Source organism: Bufo bufo, chromosome 3 (assembly GCF_905171765.1).
Source record: "Bufo bufo chromosome 3, aBufBuf1.1, whole genome shotgun sequence".
NCBI classification, from domain to species: domain Eukaryota; kingdom Metazoa; phylum Chordata; class Amphibia; order Anura; family Bufonidae; genus Bufo; species Bufo bufo.
In genome coordinates this window covers 268,619,738-268,635,625 of record NC_053391.1, presented here as the reverse complement: position 1 = coordinate 268,635,625, position 15,888 = coordinate 268,619,738, and the positions used below count along the sequence as shown (strand labels likewise).

The 15,888-nt window shown below is 46.5% G+C and overlaps 1 protein-coding gene across 1 annotated transcript in view; it reads right to left on the bottom strand.

Annotated features, from left to right (window-relative positions):
* Positions 1 to 15,888, bottom strand: part of ELAPOR1 (endosome-lysosome associated apoptosis and autophagy regulator 1) — an 810,939-nt gene that overhangs the window by 615,017 nt on the left and 180,034 nt on the right. Inside the window, exon 5 of the mRNA XM_040422210.1 lies at positions 10,878 to 10,958. Within this exon, the coding sequence (XP_040278144.1) occupies positions 10,878 to 10,958 (81 nt within the window). The remainder of the gene's footprint in view (positions 1 to 10,877; positions 10,959 to 15,888) is intronic.

Below are 15,888 nucleotides of genomic sequence, written 5' to 3'. Positions count from 1 at the left end.
GTAAGATGCGCGAGTACAAGCGCACGCTGGTAGACACGCTGCTGGTGGCATGCCCACCTGACAGCGGGGGCACAGTGGAAGCACAAGGCGAAGGCAGAGGAGGAGGAAGCAGTCGCCAAGGCAGCTGGGGCACCACCAGCACCTCAGAAGGCAGGGTTAGCATGGCCGAAATGTGGAAAAGCTTTGTCAGCACGCCACAACAACCAGCACCACCAGCTGATATGGAACGTCCTAGCAGGAGGCAGCATTTCAGCAACATGGTGGAGCAGTATGTGTGCACACGCCTACACGTACTTTATGATGGGTCTGCCCCCTTCAACTTCTGGGTCTCCAAATTGGGCACCTGGCCTGAGCTTGCCCTTTATGCCTTGGAGGTGCTGGCCTGCCTTGCAGCCAGTGTATTGTCTTAACGTGTGTTTAGCATGGCCGCCTGTCCACATCCAATAAGGAAAAGCTCACTTTCATTAAAATGAACCAGGCATGGATCCCACAGGACTTGTCCATACCTTGTGCAGAATAAACATGTATACCGGCCTTACCCAGCCATTGTTACACTACAGCGCAATTGCTCATTGTTGTATTTTTGATGTTTCCCACTCTTTTGAGGTGTACCCTAATTTAAAAAAATACAATAAAAAATGTAAACCAAAAACCAGTGTTGGCTACCTCGTCCTCCTCCATCGCCGCTTCCCCCTACACTGCTACATCCACCGCCTCCTCAACCTCCTATTCCATATGGACCTCCAACTGATACATCAAGATTATTTTATGCAAATTTTACGTATTTTATTTTAAGTCATTTCACTCATTTGTCTGATACATTGTTGGGTTACATATCCCAAATTGTTGGCTGTGATATACCCCAGCTCTACCTAGTGGACAGGTTAATAAATTTCACTAATTTCTCTGTTAAATAGTTGGGTGACGTTCACCAATTTTTGCCTGTGATATAGCCCTGCTCTACCTAGTGGACAAGGAAATACATTTCACTAATTCGTCTGTTACATTCTTGGGTGACATTTTACCATTTTTGCCGTGAATAAACTCCTGCTCTGCATAGGTGACTAGGACCTTATTTTTTGTAAAATCGTCTGTTGAATTGGTGGGTGACATGAACACAGTTTTGCCGTGAATAAACCCCTGCTCTACATAGTTGACAGGGACTTAAATTTGTAAAATTCATCTTTAATTTTCCCTTTCATTCGATCCTTCCGCTTTAATAACTTGTCCCACATTTCAGCTCGATCACATTGCAGCCATTGACCTCCCTTGGATGCAATATCCTTTTCACACGCTCCCTCTGCAACGTGGAACCCTGATTCGCCGATAACCGTGATCAACATAGTAGACGCAGAAAAGATCATCGAAATTTGTTAGAGAAGATATCCAATTGGATCGTGGACGTCACAGGGACGTGCGATGAGGCAGAAGTTATCTAGAGTCAACAAAGCGGCAGCAGGGCCTCTCCTGTCTAACGTTTCCAAATCCAAAATACCCCAGTGACATTCCCTATAATTTTTTATTAATCATTACAATAACAGGGCATCTTAAGAGTCCTGTATTGTTATTTATCGTCACTACCTCCCCGATTCGGGAGTGGTAATTGCGCATGCCCCCTCCTTTACTTGAAAGCTTCAGCTTCAATAATTAGTCCCACATTTCCGCTCAATCACATTTAATTTCATCCATTGACCTCCCTTGGATGTGGTATCCCTTTCTCACGCTCCCTCTCCGGCGTGGAACCCTGATTCGCCGCTACCCGTGATCAACATGGTTGGCGCAGAAAAGAACATCTAAAGTTGATAGAGCAGATATCCAATTGGATCGTGGACATCACGGGGACGTGCGACATGGTGGAACAGTATGTGTACACACGCCTACACATACAGACTTATGGGTCTGCCCCCTTCAACTTCTGGGTCTCCAAATTGGGCATATGGTCTGAGCTTGCCCTTTAAGCCTTGGAGGTGCTGGCCTGCTCTGCAGCCAGTGTATTATCTGAACGCTGTTTAGCACGGCTGGAGGGGGTTATCACAGGTTATATTTCCCAATGTTTTGGGGTGTACCCTAATTTAAACAAAAAATAATAATAATTAATTAAAATCAAAAATCAGTGTAGGCTACCTCCTCCTCCGCCACTTCCACGTACACCGCCTCCTCAACCTTCTACTCCATATGGACCTCGTCCTCCTAGATCAAGATTATTATTTTTTATTTTTACGTATTTTATGTTATTTTAAGTCATATCCCTATCCGCACTTGCCATGCTCTTAACCACATTTTAATGCCATTTGCAGCCCTCTAGCCCTTTCCATTACTTTTTTAGAGCCATTTTAGTGCTCCAAAGTTCGGGTCCCCATTGAGGTTCGGGGTCAAGTTCGGGTCCCGAACTCTAACTTTTTTGTGAAGTTCGGCTGAACCCGTCGAACCCGAACATCCAGGTGTCCGCTCAACTCTAATTGTCAGCTCATTTCGTTGTAAGAAAGAGCACCAGACAAAGCATAAAATCCTGTTGAACATTCATTGACTGGGAGTAAGTAACCAGTGCATAGAGATGGCCCGAATAGTTCGCGGGCGAATAGTTCCCGGCGAACATAGCTTGTTCGCGTTCGCTGCGGCGGGCGAACATATGCGATGTTCGGTCCGCCCCCTATACATCATCATTGAGTAAACTTTGACCCTGTACCTCACAGTCAGCAGACACATTCCAGCCAATCAGCAGCAGACCCTCCCTCCCAGACCCTCCCACCTCCTGGACAGCATCCATTTTAGATTCATTCGGAATCTGCATTCTCAGTGAGAGGAGGGACAGTGCTGCTGCTGATGATTCAATAGGGAAAGCGTTAGCTAGTGCATTGTTCTGTGTCCACAGACTCATCTGCTGTAGGGACAGCGTCCTGACAGCACCCCAAAAAGCCCTTTTCAGGGCTGGTACATCAGTCTGCTTTTTTTATTTTATATATACATATATTGCAGTTGCCTGCCCGTGTGTGAGAGGCTGCAGGCTCAGTCACAGACAGTACTGTGTGCACACCATTCCTACAGGGTGTGACAGAAAATACCTCGCAGATAAAAAAAATTCTATTTAATATTTTTCTGTGATCTAATCCCATTTGCAAGCCCGTGTGTGTCAGGCCCACACAGACTGTATTGTGGCCACTGGCTAGTGGCTAGACCTCCACTTATACCGTTACAGGGTGTCACTCACTCACAAATACCTTGCAGATAAATAAAAATTCGATTTAATATTTTTCTGTGATCTAATCCCATTTGCAAGCCCGTGTGTGTCAGGCCCACACAGACTGTATTGTGGCCACTGGCTAGTAGCTAGACCTCCACTTATACCGTTACAGGGTGTCACTCACTCACAAATACCTTGCAGATAAAAAAAAATTATATTTAATATTTTTCTGTGATATAATCACAGTTGCAAGCCAGTGTGTGTCAGGCCCACACAGACTGTACTGTGCCCACTGCCCACCACTTATATAGGGTGGCACAGTACCTTGCACGCATAGTAACACTTATCTAATAAAAAATGACAGGCAGAGGCAGGCCACGCCGCAGGGGCCGTCGTGTTCATGGTGCTGTGATTTCCACTGGCCCTGGAATATTGCCCAGTGTTCAGAGGCCATGTACCCTGAACCCAAAAAATAAAGAGAAAATAGTTGACTGGCTTACACAGGACACCCAATCTTCAACAGCTTCCGCTAAGAACCTTGACGCACCATTCTCCTCCAGCTCAGCTTTGGTCACCTGCTCTCAAGTTACCACTCTCCCGCCCGCCGCCACCACCACCACTACCACCACAGCCAGCACAGCCTCTTCACTTGATCCCTCAGAGGAGTTATTTACACATCATTTGGATGAAATTAGTGATGCGCAACCATTATTGCCAGAGGATGGAGATAACAGGTATATGTCTCAGTCAGGCAACATTACACACATGGACGTACAGTGTGATGATGATGATGATGTTGTACCCGCTGCTGCTTCCTTTGCTGAGGTGTCAGATACAAGTGAAGTGGTTGATGATGACGATGTGTCCGTGGATGCCACGTGGGTGCCTGCTCGAAGAGAAGAAGAGGGGGAAAGTTCAGAAGGGGAGACAGAGAGAAGGAGGAGACGAGTTGGAAGCAGGGGGAGGTCGTCGCAAGGAGCTAGTGGCACAGTCAGACAGCATGTATCGGCACCCGGGGTCAGCCAGACAGCACGCCAATCAACACATGCTGCTGCCACCACCAGAATGCAGTCATTGCAAAGCTCAGCAGTGTGGCATTTTTTTTGTGTGTCTGCCTCTGACAACAGCGATGCCATTTGCAACCTGTGCCAAAAGAAACTGAGTCGTGGGAAATCCAACACCCACCTAGGTACAACTGCTTTGCGAAGGCACATGATCGCACATCACAAACACCTATGGGATCAACACATGATGACGAGTAGAAGCAGCACACAACCTCAAAGCCAGCATCATCCTCCTGGTCCAGCATCTTCAGCCACGTCAACCACTGCTGTCCTCCTTGCCCCCTCTCAACCACCCGCCACTCCGTCTCTCACCTTCAGCAGTTCCATCTTATCTGCCCACAGTCAGGTGTCTGTAAAGGAAATGTTTGAGCGTAGGAAGCCAATGTCCCAGAGTCACTCCCTTGCCCGGCGTCTGACAGCTGGCTTGACGGAACTCTTAGTCCGCCAGCTTTTACCATACCAGCTGGTGGAGTCTGAGGCCTTCAAAAAATTTGTCGCTATTGGGACAACACAGTGGAAGGTACCCGGACAAATTTTTTTTTCAAAAAAGGCAATCCCAAACCTCTACTCAGTGATTGAAAAGGAAGTCATGGCATCTCTGGCATACAGTGTTGGGGCAAGGGTCCAACTGACCACTGATACCTGGTCTTCAAAGCACGGTCAGGGCAGGTATATCACCTACACTGCGCATTGGGTCAACCTGCTGATGGCTGACAAGCATGGAATGCGTGGCTCTGCAGCGGAGTTGGTGACACCGCCACGACTTGCAGGCAGGCCTACTGCCACCTCCTCTACTCCTCCTACTCCATCCTCTTTCATAACCTCCTCGGCTGAGTCCTCTTCTGCTGCGGCGTCTGGCTGCACATCAACTGAATCCCCCCAGCTCCCCAGGGGCTATTCCACATCCCGGATACGACAGTGTCACGCTGTCTTGGGGTTGACTTGCCTGAAAGCAGAGAGCCACATCGGACCAGCACTCCTGTCTGCCCTGAACGTACAGGTGGATCAGTGGCTGACCCCGCACCAACTGGAGATCGGCAAAGTGGTGTGTGACAATGGTGTGTGACAATTTGTTGGCGGCATTGAATTTGGGCAAGTTGTCACATGTGCCGTGCATGGCACATGTGTTGAATCTCATCGTACAACGCTTTGTGTCTAAGTACCCAGGCTTACAGGACGTCCTCAAGCAGGCCAGGAAGGTGTGTGGCCATTTCAGGCGTTCCTACACGGCCATGGCGCACTTTTCAGACATTCAGCGCCGAAACAACATGCCAGTGAGGCGCTTGATTTGCGACAGCCCGACACGTTGGAATTCAACACTCCTAATGTTCGACCGCCTGCTCCAACAAGAAAAAGCCGTCAACGAGTATTTGTATGACCGGGGTGCTAGGACAGCCTCTGTAGAGCTGGGAATTTTTTTGCCACGTTACTGGACGTTCATGCGCAATGCCTGTAGGCTCATGCGTCCTTTTGAGGAGGTGACAAACCTAGTCAGTTGCACCGAAGGCACCATCAGCGACCTCATCCCATTTGTTTTCTTACTGGAGCGTGCCCTGCGAAGAGTGCTGGATCACGTTGTAGATGAGCGTGAAGAGAAAGAGTTGTGGTCACCATCACCACCAGAAACAGCCTTGTCATCATCGCTTGCTGGACCTGCGGCAACGCTGGAAGAGGAGTGTGAGGAAGAGGAGGAATGTGGCTTTGAGGAGGAGGAAGACCAACCACAGCAGGCATCCCAGGGTGCTCGTTGTTGTCACCTATCTGGGACCCGTGGTGTTGTACGTGGCTGGGGTGAAGAACAGACCGTCAATGACATCAGTGAGGACGAGGAACGGGAAATGAGTAGCTCGGCATCCAACCTTGTGCAAATGGGGTCTTTCATGCTGTCATGTCTGTTGAGGGACCCTCGTATAAAAAGGATGAAGGAGAACGACCGGTACTGGGTGGCCACGCTACTAGACCCCCGGTATAAGCAGAAAGTGGCAGAAATGTTACCAACTTACCGAAAGTCAGAAAGGATGCAGCAGTTCAAAACAAAACTAAAAAATATGCTTTACACAGCGTATAAGGGGGATGTCACAGCACAACGGGAATCTAACAGGGGAAGAGGTGAAAGTAATCCTCCTCCTACCACGACCACGCCGGCAAGGACAGGACGCTTTACAGATGTGTTGTTGATGGAGGACATGCAGAGCTTTTTCAGTCCTACACATCGCCACAGCCCTTCGGGATCCAGCCTTAGAGAACGACTCGACCGACAGGTAGCAGACTACCTCGCCTTAACTGCAGATATCGACACTCTGAGGAGCGATGAACCCCTTGACTACTGGGTGTGCAGGCTTGACCTGTGGCCTGAGCTATCCCAGTTTGGGATAGAACTTCTGGCCTGCCCCGCTTCAAGTGTCCTGTCAGAAAGGACCTTCAGTGCAGCAGGAGGCATTGTCACTGACGAGAGAAGTCGTCTCGGTCAAAAAAGTGTTGATTACCTCACCTTCATTAAGATGAATGAGGCATGGATCCCGAAGGGACTAACAGTGGGGGATACGTTTGACTAACAAAGGGCCTGATGACATGCCTTGGCCTCAAAATGGTCCCCACGCTGCTGTATTTAATGTCTGCATACTGGATGACTTTCGTGAATTCTCCGCCACCAACTAGGGTTCAAGCCACAATGTTTTAGTCACCTTTCTGCTTTGAAAACAACAGCTGCTACAACAGCGGCTGCAACAATAACATTATTTTTCAGGCATGTGTACATGCCTAATTTTTCGGGCCTCTGGTGCTGCACTGTCGCTGCAAAAACAAAACAAAAAAAAAAAGGCACATACAAGTGTCAATTCCCCTTCGTGATCGTTACCTTGTTGTGGTCAAGGGGCTTGCGTATCACAATGAAGCGATCATCACCTCTATGAGTGTGTTGGCAATGTTGCCACACCCAGATGATAAGGCCATTGCTTCATTATGATCAGACCAAAAGCGATCGGCTGGATAATTTTTCATAGAAAAAAAGATACATTTTTTTTATATTTTTTTTTATGTCGTAGGGGTAGATTTTTAATACATAAAATAAAAAAATCATAATAAAGTATCTTAATAGTTTATTAGAAATAATGCAGACAATTTAAAAAATCCCCATCAATTCCAATACAAAGCAAGTACAAAGCTCAGAACTAAATTATTCCAGGATGTCGTAATGGTTCTTTAATTCGACAATGATTAATCAATTCGACACACGTCCCCGGATAGGGGACGTAACAGGGATTAAACTGATAGGAATAGTACTAGTTAAGACACCACTCATATAGGGTGTCACAGCACATTGCTCCGTGCATGCGCAGTGCCCCAACTTGGGAGTAAGAGGACCGACTAAGCTGCTTTTTCCATCTCCCGTTTCCTAAAATCAATTCATTTTGGTGTATCAGAGTTTGGTCTGTCACTGTGAAGGCAGTCGAAGGTACCCGGCCTAAAATTTTTTTCACAAAAGGCAATCCCACCCTGATATAGGAAGAACGTAACAGGGATTAAACTGATGAGAATAGTACTACAGAAAATAGCACTCATATCGGGTGTGACAGTAAATTGCACAGCGCAGACGCAGTGACCGTGGCGTGGATTCAAACAAAGGGGAGGGAGCCAGCATTTTTTTAACCATCTCCCCGTTCGAAAAATCTATTTAATAAATTGACCCCAGATTGGGGACGTAACAAGAATTAAACTGATGAGAAGAGAGAACTACAGAAAATACCACTCATATCGGGTGGGGCAGTAAATTGCACGGCACAGACGCAGTGACCGTGGATTCAAACAAAGGGGAGGGAGCCAGCATTTTTTTAACCATCTCCCCGTTCAAAAAATCATTTCAATTCACCTTTCGGGGACCCTTGGTGTTGTACGTGGCTGGGTGGAGGAAGAAACCTTCAATGACATCAATGGGACATGGCTAGCTTGGTATCCAACCTTGAACAAATGGGGAGTTTGCGGTTGGGCAAATGGACTGTTTGCGGTGCATTAAAAGGGGAGTTTGGTCTGTCAATGTCTGTGAAGCGGGCGTAACCCTTACACTACCTGATCGATACAACATCATACTTGATCGTATACACACACTGGATGTTTTAAACCACGTTGTTCAAAAAAAAATTAGATTGTTAGGTGATTTATGCCCTTTATGGATTAAAATCCAACTCTGCGTCAACTACATAATTTTCCATGGGAGTTTTGCCATGGATCCCCCTCCGGCATGCCACAGTCCAGGTATTAGTCCCCTTGAAACAACTTTTCCATCACTACTGTGGCTAGAAAGAGTCCCTGTGGGTTTTAAAATTCGCCTGCCTATTGAAGTCTATGGCGGTTCGCCCGTTCGCGAACATTTGCAGAAATTCGCGTTCGGAACGGAAAATTTTATGTTCGCGAAATCACTACCAATGCACTGATTATGACTACACTGTCCTACAACATCCCACATCTCCTATCAGGAGCCCATGCTCCCACTTCTGTTATGGGTATTATTAGACATGTGGTCTTTACACCCGTGACTGAAGGGAGAAGATTCAAGGTAAACTCTACAAGATGCATGCTTCAGTCTGCTCTGTAGGACAGGAAACCACCGAGGTATAAAGCAGGTGTTCCTTTTTATTTGCTGTAGGTTTCCTTGTCAGCTGGAGGGTGGAACTCTATCTCAGGTTTGCCATCATTGGCAAAACAGCAGATTTTAACACTTAGCAGAAATCAGGATCCTTTCTCTACATGTCTCCAAGCTGCAACTGTACAGGAAATCCCTGTAACATTACAGTTTAACTGTGTTCTAAAAAAAAAATATTGAGATAGTGGTAATATCCTCACCGATTGGTGTGGAGAAGTGTGTGGGAAGGAGGGGGGGGGGGTTAAATGTTGTTAAGAGGTTCCCAAGCAGGGGCGTTGCTAGGCTAAAATATTTGGGGCCTGGGCCCCTGATGTTTTGTCCCAGGCCCCGAATGCCCTACCTACCAGCTAGATATAATTGCATTGCTGTCCTCAGGATGGCAATACAATTGAATCTAATGCTTTGGAAGAGCTGAAGGACCTGTGATGACAACACAGGTCATGTGACCAAGTAAAACATGCAGTGGTTGAAAAGGACCTGCGATGATGTCAGTCATGTGACCAGTGCAGGAGAGGACGGCATTGAAGAGAAGAAGAAGCTGTGGTAACCTCTGCTACATGAGAGGTAAGTGAAGGCAGAGGGATGCTGGGAGTGTATGTTAGGGCTAAAAGGAGGGATTTTATTTACATGGGACTATATGTTGATGGCGGCTGTGGGAGGGAGTGATGTTATTTACATGGGACTGTATGTTGGAGGCAGATGTGGGAGGGGATGATGTTACTTACATGGGACTGTATGTTGAAGGCAGCTGGGGGAGAGATTGATGTTATTTACATGGGACTGAATGTTGAGGGGGTGATGTTTACATTGGATTGCATGTTGGAGGCGGCTGGCGAGTGGGTGATATTTACATGGGACTGTATTTTGGAGGGGGCTGTAGATAGAGAGGGATGTTATTTACATGGGGCTGTATATTGGAGGGGGCTGGAGAGATGATGTGATGTTATTTACACGGGACTATATGCTGGAGGGAGAAATACAGGGGGCATTAGGCGTTCTTATTACTACTGGGGGCTATATAGGAGGGACTTATAGATCTGCCTTATTTCTACTAAGAGCACTATGGGGGGCTTTATTACAACTGAGGGGTCTGCAGAGAGCTTTATTACCACTGGAGGAACAATAGGGGGCCTTATTTCTACTGGGTGCTCTGTGAGGTTATTATTAATACTAGAGAGCTCTTCTACTAATGGGGCCACTCTTGGGGAGCGTTATCACAGTTGGGGGCACTGTAGGGGGCAGTATTACTAATGGAGGCACTCTTGGGGAGCATTATCACGGTTGGGGGCACTTTAGGGGGCAGTATTACTAATGGGGGCATTCTAGAAGGGAATTATTACTATTGGTGGGACTATGAGGAGCACTATTACTATGGGGGGCACTATTACTATGAGGCGCACTATTACTCAGGATAGTATTTGGGGGTATTGGGGAGCACAGCGAGCAGCAGGATAACCTGTGGGGGACTCCAGGTTGGTGGATGATTATAGAAAAGTGAGGAAGCTAAGATGTCTGTGTGTCACACTGCAGAGACGAGGCGTGGCTGAGAGAAGTTGTCCAGACCGAATGGAGAAAATGATGACAGAGAAGATCTAAATCGGAGGAGACGTCACCTGGAGGCTCTGGATGTGAGAGGTATATGCTGCTGCATAGCAAATACAGTAAAATGTGGTGTGCAGGGGGAGGGTCGATTTAGAGAACTGGGCCATATTCATTGGGGCTTGGGTCCCGGATCTTGTGAGACCCTGGCAATGCCCCTGTTCCCAAGTAACCAACCATGTTTCTGGTTTAGGGAACACAGTGCTTAGTATGAGCAATACGTTCAGGGGCATTTTTGTTGCAATTAACTGATTATTTCAAATTAATGGCCTTCAGGCAAAGGACCATTCCATTATTCAATTAATATATGCAGTATAGGTAGGAACGTGTTAATAAGTCATTGAAAAACTTAAATAGAGATGCATGCAAAAAGAAGACAGGAAATGTTAATTACCTGGTGAAAACTCCATCTATTTTCAGTGGTTCTCATCCATTTTGAACTTTCCCCCTTTGGCTGACACTGATTATTGTGAACCTGAGGGAAACAAAATTGTGGAAAAGGTAAACAATTACAGTGCTAAAAGTGAGCATTAACACATATTTTAACAATGTGGCCAGTTCAGCAGTAGTGCTCAAAAGTTTTTACTGGAAAGTACAATTTTCAAGAAAAACCTGATAACCACTAAAGCGGGGATCTAATAGCGCTTACAATTTTTTCTGGGTGCCGCTCTGTTTGCCCACTGTGGCCGCCCGTTAAATTCTCCCACTCTGTATGCTAATTTTCGCATCAGTATTGGGTGGAGGAGACTGCCCCGTTTCTCAATGGGCGTCTCCTTCTCCCTGGCTGTAGCGCTGTCCAATAACAGCGGAGAGCGTCACAGCCAGGGAGAAAAAATAACTCACCCTTACCATTGACTTAAAATGAATATAGACAATAAAATTTTAATTAAAAACTTTTTACTAATAAAATATTAGGGTGTATTTGGCATGTCACAGTTTTGTTGGGTGTTTGCATTAATTCTCAACAAAGGAGCACAGCAGGTATACAAAAATATTTTTTTAAACTGAAATCACAACATTTCTGCACAGGTTTGATGTTAATGTTACAGCTTTTGTTGCAATTTTGCTCAGATCATGGCAAAAAAACCTACACAGAAGCCGCATGTGTAAATGCATACCTAGTTATTCTCTTTAATGACAAATTTATTACCACTTGAGTGGTTATCAGGCTTTTCTTGAAAATGGTACTACAGACCCTGATACCTAGTTCATAAAGTCTGTACCCATGAAAGGTCCTCTTTAAGCTATTTTACCTTTTGTTACGCAGTGAAATTGGATCCACCATGCCAACCAATGGATTTGACTTGTGTGTTGATTCCCTAGTTTTCACCCTTTAACCCCTATACAGGGATATGAACTTTGCTGCTGGGAGTGTACCAGGGCTCTACCTCCTGAAGTAGTCTCCATATATTTGGCTACTGTCCCACAGGGGTCAAGAGACACTAATGCATAGCAAAATAAGGGACACAGAAAGCTCAGAGTCAGTAACAGGCCATGGTCTGTTAGTCTGGGTTATAATGATTTCTATGATGCTGTATTGTTTAAGCATTTTATTTACTGATGTTTTATTTTATAAATTTTCAGATAATTATTGGAACTTCCTAATGAGAACATGGGGAGATGGGTCAAGTTCAACTGCAGATATAGGAGAGGATTTAAAAGTGGATGAGGATATGATTTTGATAAAAACTCCTTAAAAAGAGACTTTATGAACTTAAGAACGGTTTATTATAAATAATATAGGAGAGTAATAACATTAAGAATTATTATTTATTTTACATGGTTTTTGTCAGGCAGGGAGACAGACACAGTCTCGATGGAAGCATGTCACCACGTGAAGACGTGTCCCAGGGGCGGGACATCCCTCACCCCTCGCTGGCCACGGGTGTCGCCTCTGGAGGGCGGAGCTAATAAACCTTTGCGCTTTATGTGTGCGCGTCACTCTGTGGGATCAATTCTGGATCTTGGTGCTGCTGGGAGACGGGACGCAGTCATTCCCAGTGCTGACGCTGGTCAGGAGTCCTGGGACGCCGGAACCCCTAGCATCAGCTGTTGCCAGGAAACCTCTATTGTCATGTCTCCTGACCTAGACATGTGGTGGGAGGTTCCTTCCTTTGTACACTCTCATTCCTTACCTGTGATTCCCTGGTCTGAGGGTGGAGATTGGGTGTGACCTCAGCAGTGTCAGGTGATCTGTGGAGGGAAATTTAGACCTGGTCTTTTCCCCCACTCACTGCTGATTATTCAGTTGGTTCCCTGGCTCTGGATCTATCTAGTGAGTGGTTTCTCTGGCTATGGACTCTGGCTTTGGTTTTGGTTGTCTTCTGGTTCTTGTGCCCTGGCTTACGTTTACTGACCATTCCTGTGTTTCCCTATTCACCATTGCATAGTGTCATGGTATTTACTTTTTTTTTTTTTTGGCTAACTGTGGCCGGTGTGCCCAGCAATCAGCCGCCCTGCTATTTGACACCTGGGAAGGGCTCTGCCAAAGTCCCCCTTCCTGCTGGAGGTGGGTGAAGAGTACCTCGTCCTCAAGGGTGTTCAGAGTGCGACGGCTTGCGCTAAGTGTGTCTGGTACGCCACGTTTGCTAGCCGTAAGTTTGGCTTTATCATTTCATTAGCATTACAGAATAATCAGCCTAATCTATGGATCCTGCTAAGCAGCTGGGTGATCAGATGCATAGTCTGTTAAATATGTTTCAGGATCTAGCTATGCCTGTGGGGCACCATATTCAGGCTTTAGCCCAGTTAACTCCAGCAGCCTCAACTCAGCCCTTGTTAAGTCCTGGGTTAGGGGAAGGGGCATCGTCTGAGCCTAAGGTTCCCCTACCTGAGTTTTTCTCTGGGGATCTCAGGCAGTTTTTTAATATTCATGAGAACTGCAAGCTATACTTCCAACTTAGTCATTTCCCTGCTTAAGGGGGACTCCCAGACCTGGGCCTTCACCTTAGATGAGGATTCTCCGGCTCTTAATTCTATTGAGGAATTTTTTAGGGCACTGGGCCTCATTTATGATAAACCAGATAGAACACCATTGCAGAGTATAACCTTAGATCACTCCATCAGGGCAATCTTTTGGCAGAGGAGTATTGTTCCCTGTTCAGGCGTTGGGCCATTGAAACAGGGTGGAATGATGCGGCCTTGCGGAGTCCTTTTCTGAGTGGGTTAGCGGATTCCCTCAAGGATATGTTGGTGCACCACTCGCCGCCGCAAAGTCTGGAAACTGCCATGACCCTGGCTGTTCATCGAGATAGAATGCAACGTGAATGTTTACAAGATAAGTCCGCCTACAAGGGAGTCTCGTCTGTGGCAGGGCCAACAACTCCTCCGGGTGAAGAACCTATGCAGCTAGGAAAGACTGCCCTTTCGCTTTATGTAAGGCGACGTCGCTGGGAACGGAGACAGTGTCTGCTCTGTGGGTCACCTAAACATCAGGTGCGGTATTTCCCTAGTCGGGAAACGACTGAGGCTAGTTGGAGCAGGGGCTCCCCATCTAGGCTCCCAGGTACCCCTATTTAAAAAAAAGTTTTTTCCCATTATGATTGCTTTCCAGGGGCGGGAGGTGAAGGGGCGTGCCTTTGTTGACTGCGGGGCTGAGGTAAATTTTTTGCCATAGCCAAGGATCTGAGGGTGCCTCTTAGAGCCTTCGAGTCAGGTATTAGACTCACCTCATTTGACGGTTTGTTTCTTGCCCAAAGTGTAGAGGCGGTTACTGACAGACCAGTATCCCTTCAGGTGGGGTGTATTCACAATGAAGAGATGACCTTCTGGGTTATTCATTCCCTCCCTGCCTCTGTAGTTTTGGGCCTGCTCTGGCTCAGACATAATTCCTGTATTGAGTGGGTGAGTAGGGATGTTACTAGTTGGAGTAAGGAGTGTCAAGGTAAATGTATTCAAAAGATCAGTCAAATTGGATGCTCCTCTACACAGGTACATAAAGGAGTTTCCTGAGGTGTTTTCAGAGGGGGGAAGTTTGATTTTACCACCTCATCGACCCTATGATTGTGATATTCAATTGATTCCTGGGACCCCTCTGCCTAAGCAAAGGATTTTCAATCTCTCGGGACCCGAGAGGGTGGCCATGGGGGATTATGTCCGGGAGAATGTTTCCAAAGGTTTTATTCGCCCCTCAAAGTCTGCTGAAGGAGCCAGTTTCTTTTTTGTGTCAAAAAATGATGGAGGATTTAGGCCATGTATTTACTATCGTGAAGTAAATAAGATCAATATTAGGAATCAGTATCCTCTTTCTCTCATTCTTGACTTGTACAACCAGCTTATTGGGACCAAGATCTTTACTAAATTAGATCTTAAGGAGGAGTAAAAACCGCGTCCGTATCAAGTCAGGTGATTAATACACCCGAAGGGCATTTTGAGTACTGTGAGGCCCAGCCCAGACTGTCAGTCAAAGAGAGAGAGAGGGAGATTCTTTGTGCAACAGAGTCCTGCTGGAGGCTCTGTAAGTGGTCTCAGCCGGGCTTGGCTGAAGGGGCCACAAGGCTAGGTGATAGCCTGGACTTTGGGGGACGCAGTGACTCCTGTGGTACTAGGGTCACTAGGTAAGAGTCGGGAGGACTACTGGATCCTAATTCCCCCAAAGTACAGCCTGGAGGTTGGGGAACTGTTAGGCTGGGAAAGCCGGATCTGATGCAAGGTATGAACTGTAACCTGTAGTTAAGTCAGGGACTAGGTTATGTTATGTTTAGTTAGAGCCCAGCCGGGCGAGTGTTCATTACACTGCCTGTCCCCAAAAGAAAGTCGGCACCAAAAATAAAATAATGATTCTCAATGGAGTTAAGGTCTGGACTCTGTGGTGGCCATTCCATGTGTGAAAATGATGTCTCATGCTCCCTGAACCACTCTTTCACAATTTGAGCCTGATGAATCCTGGCATTGTCATCTTGGAATATGCCTGTGCCATCAGGGAAGAACAAATCCATTGATGGGATAACTTGGTCATTCAGTATGTTCAGGTAGTCAGCTGACCTCATTCTTGTAGCACATACTGTTTCTGAACCTAGATCTGACCAACTGCAGCAACCCCAAATCATAGCACTGCCCCCACAGGCTTGTACAGTAGGTACTAGGCATGATGGGTGCATAACTTCATCTGCCTCTCTTCTTACTCTGATGCGCCCATCACTCTGGAACAGGGTAAATCTGGACTCATCAGACTTCCATTGCTCCAGAGTTCAATGGTTTTCTTACGGCTACACAGCTGTTCAGTCCCAATCCCTCGAGTTCCCTTTGCATTATGCGTGTGGAAATGCTTTTACTTTCACTATTAAACATAGCCCTGAGTTCTACTGTTTTTTTTTCTTTAATTTGATTTCACCAATCGCCGATCACGATCATTCAGGATTTTTTTCCGGCCACATTTCTTCCTCGAATACGATGGGTCCCCACTA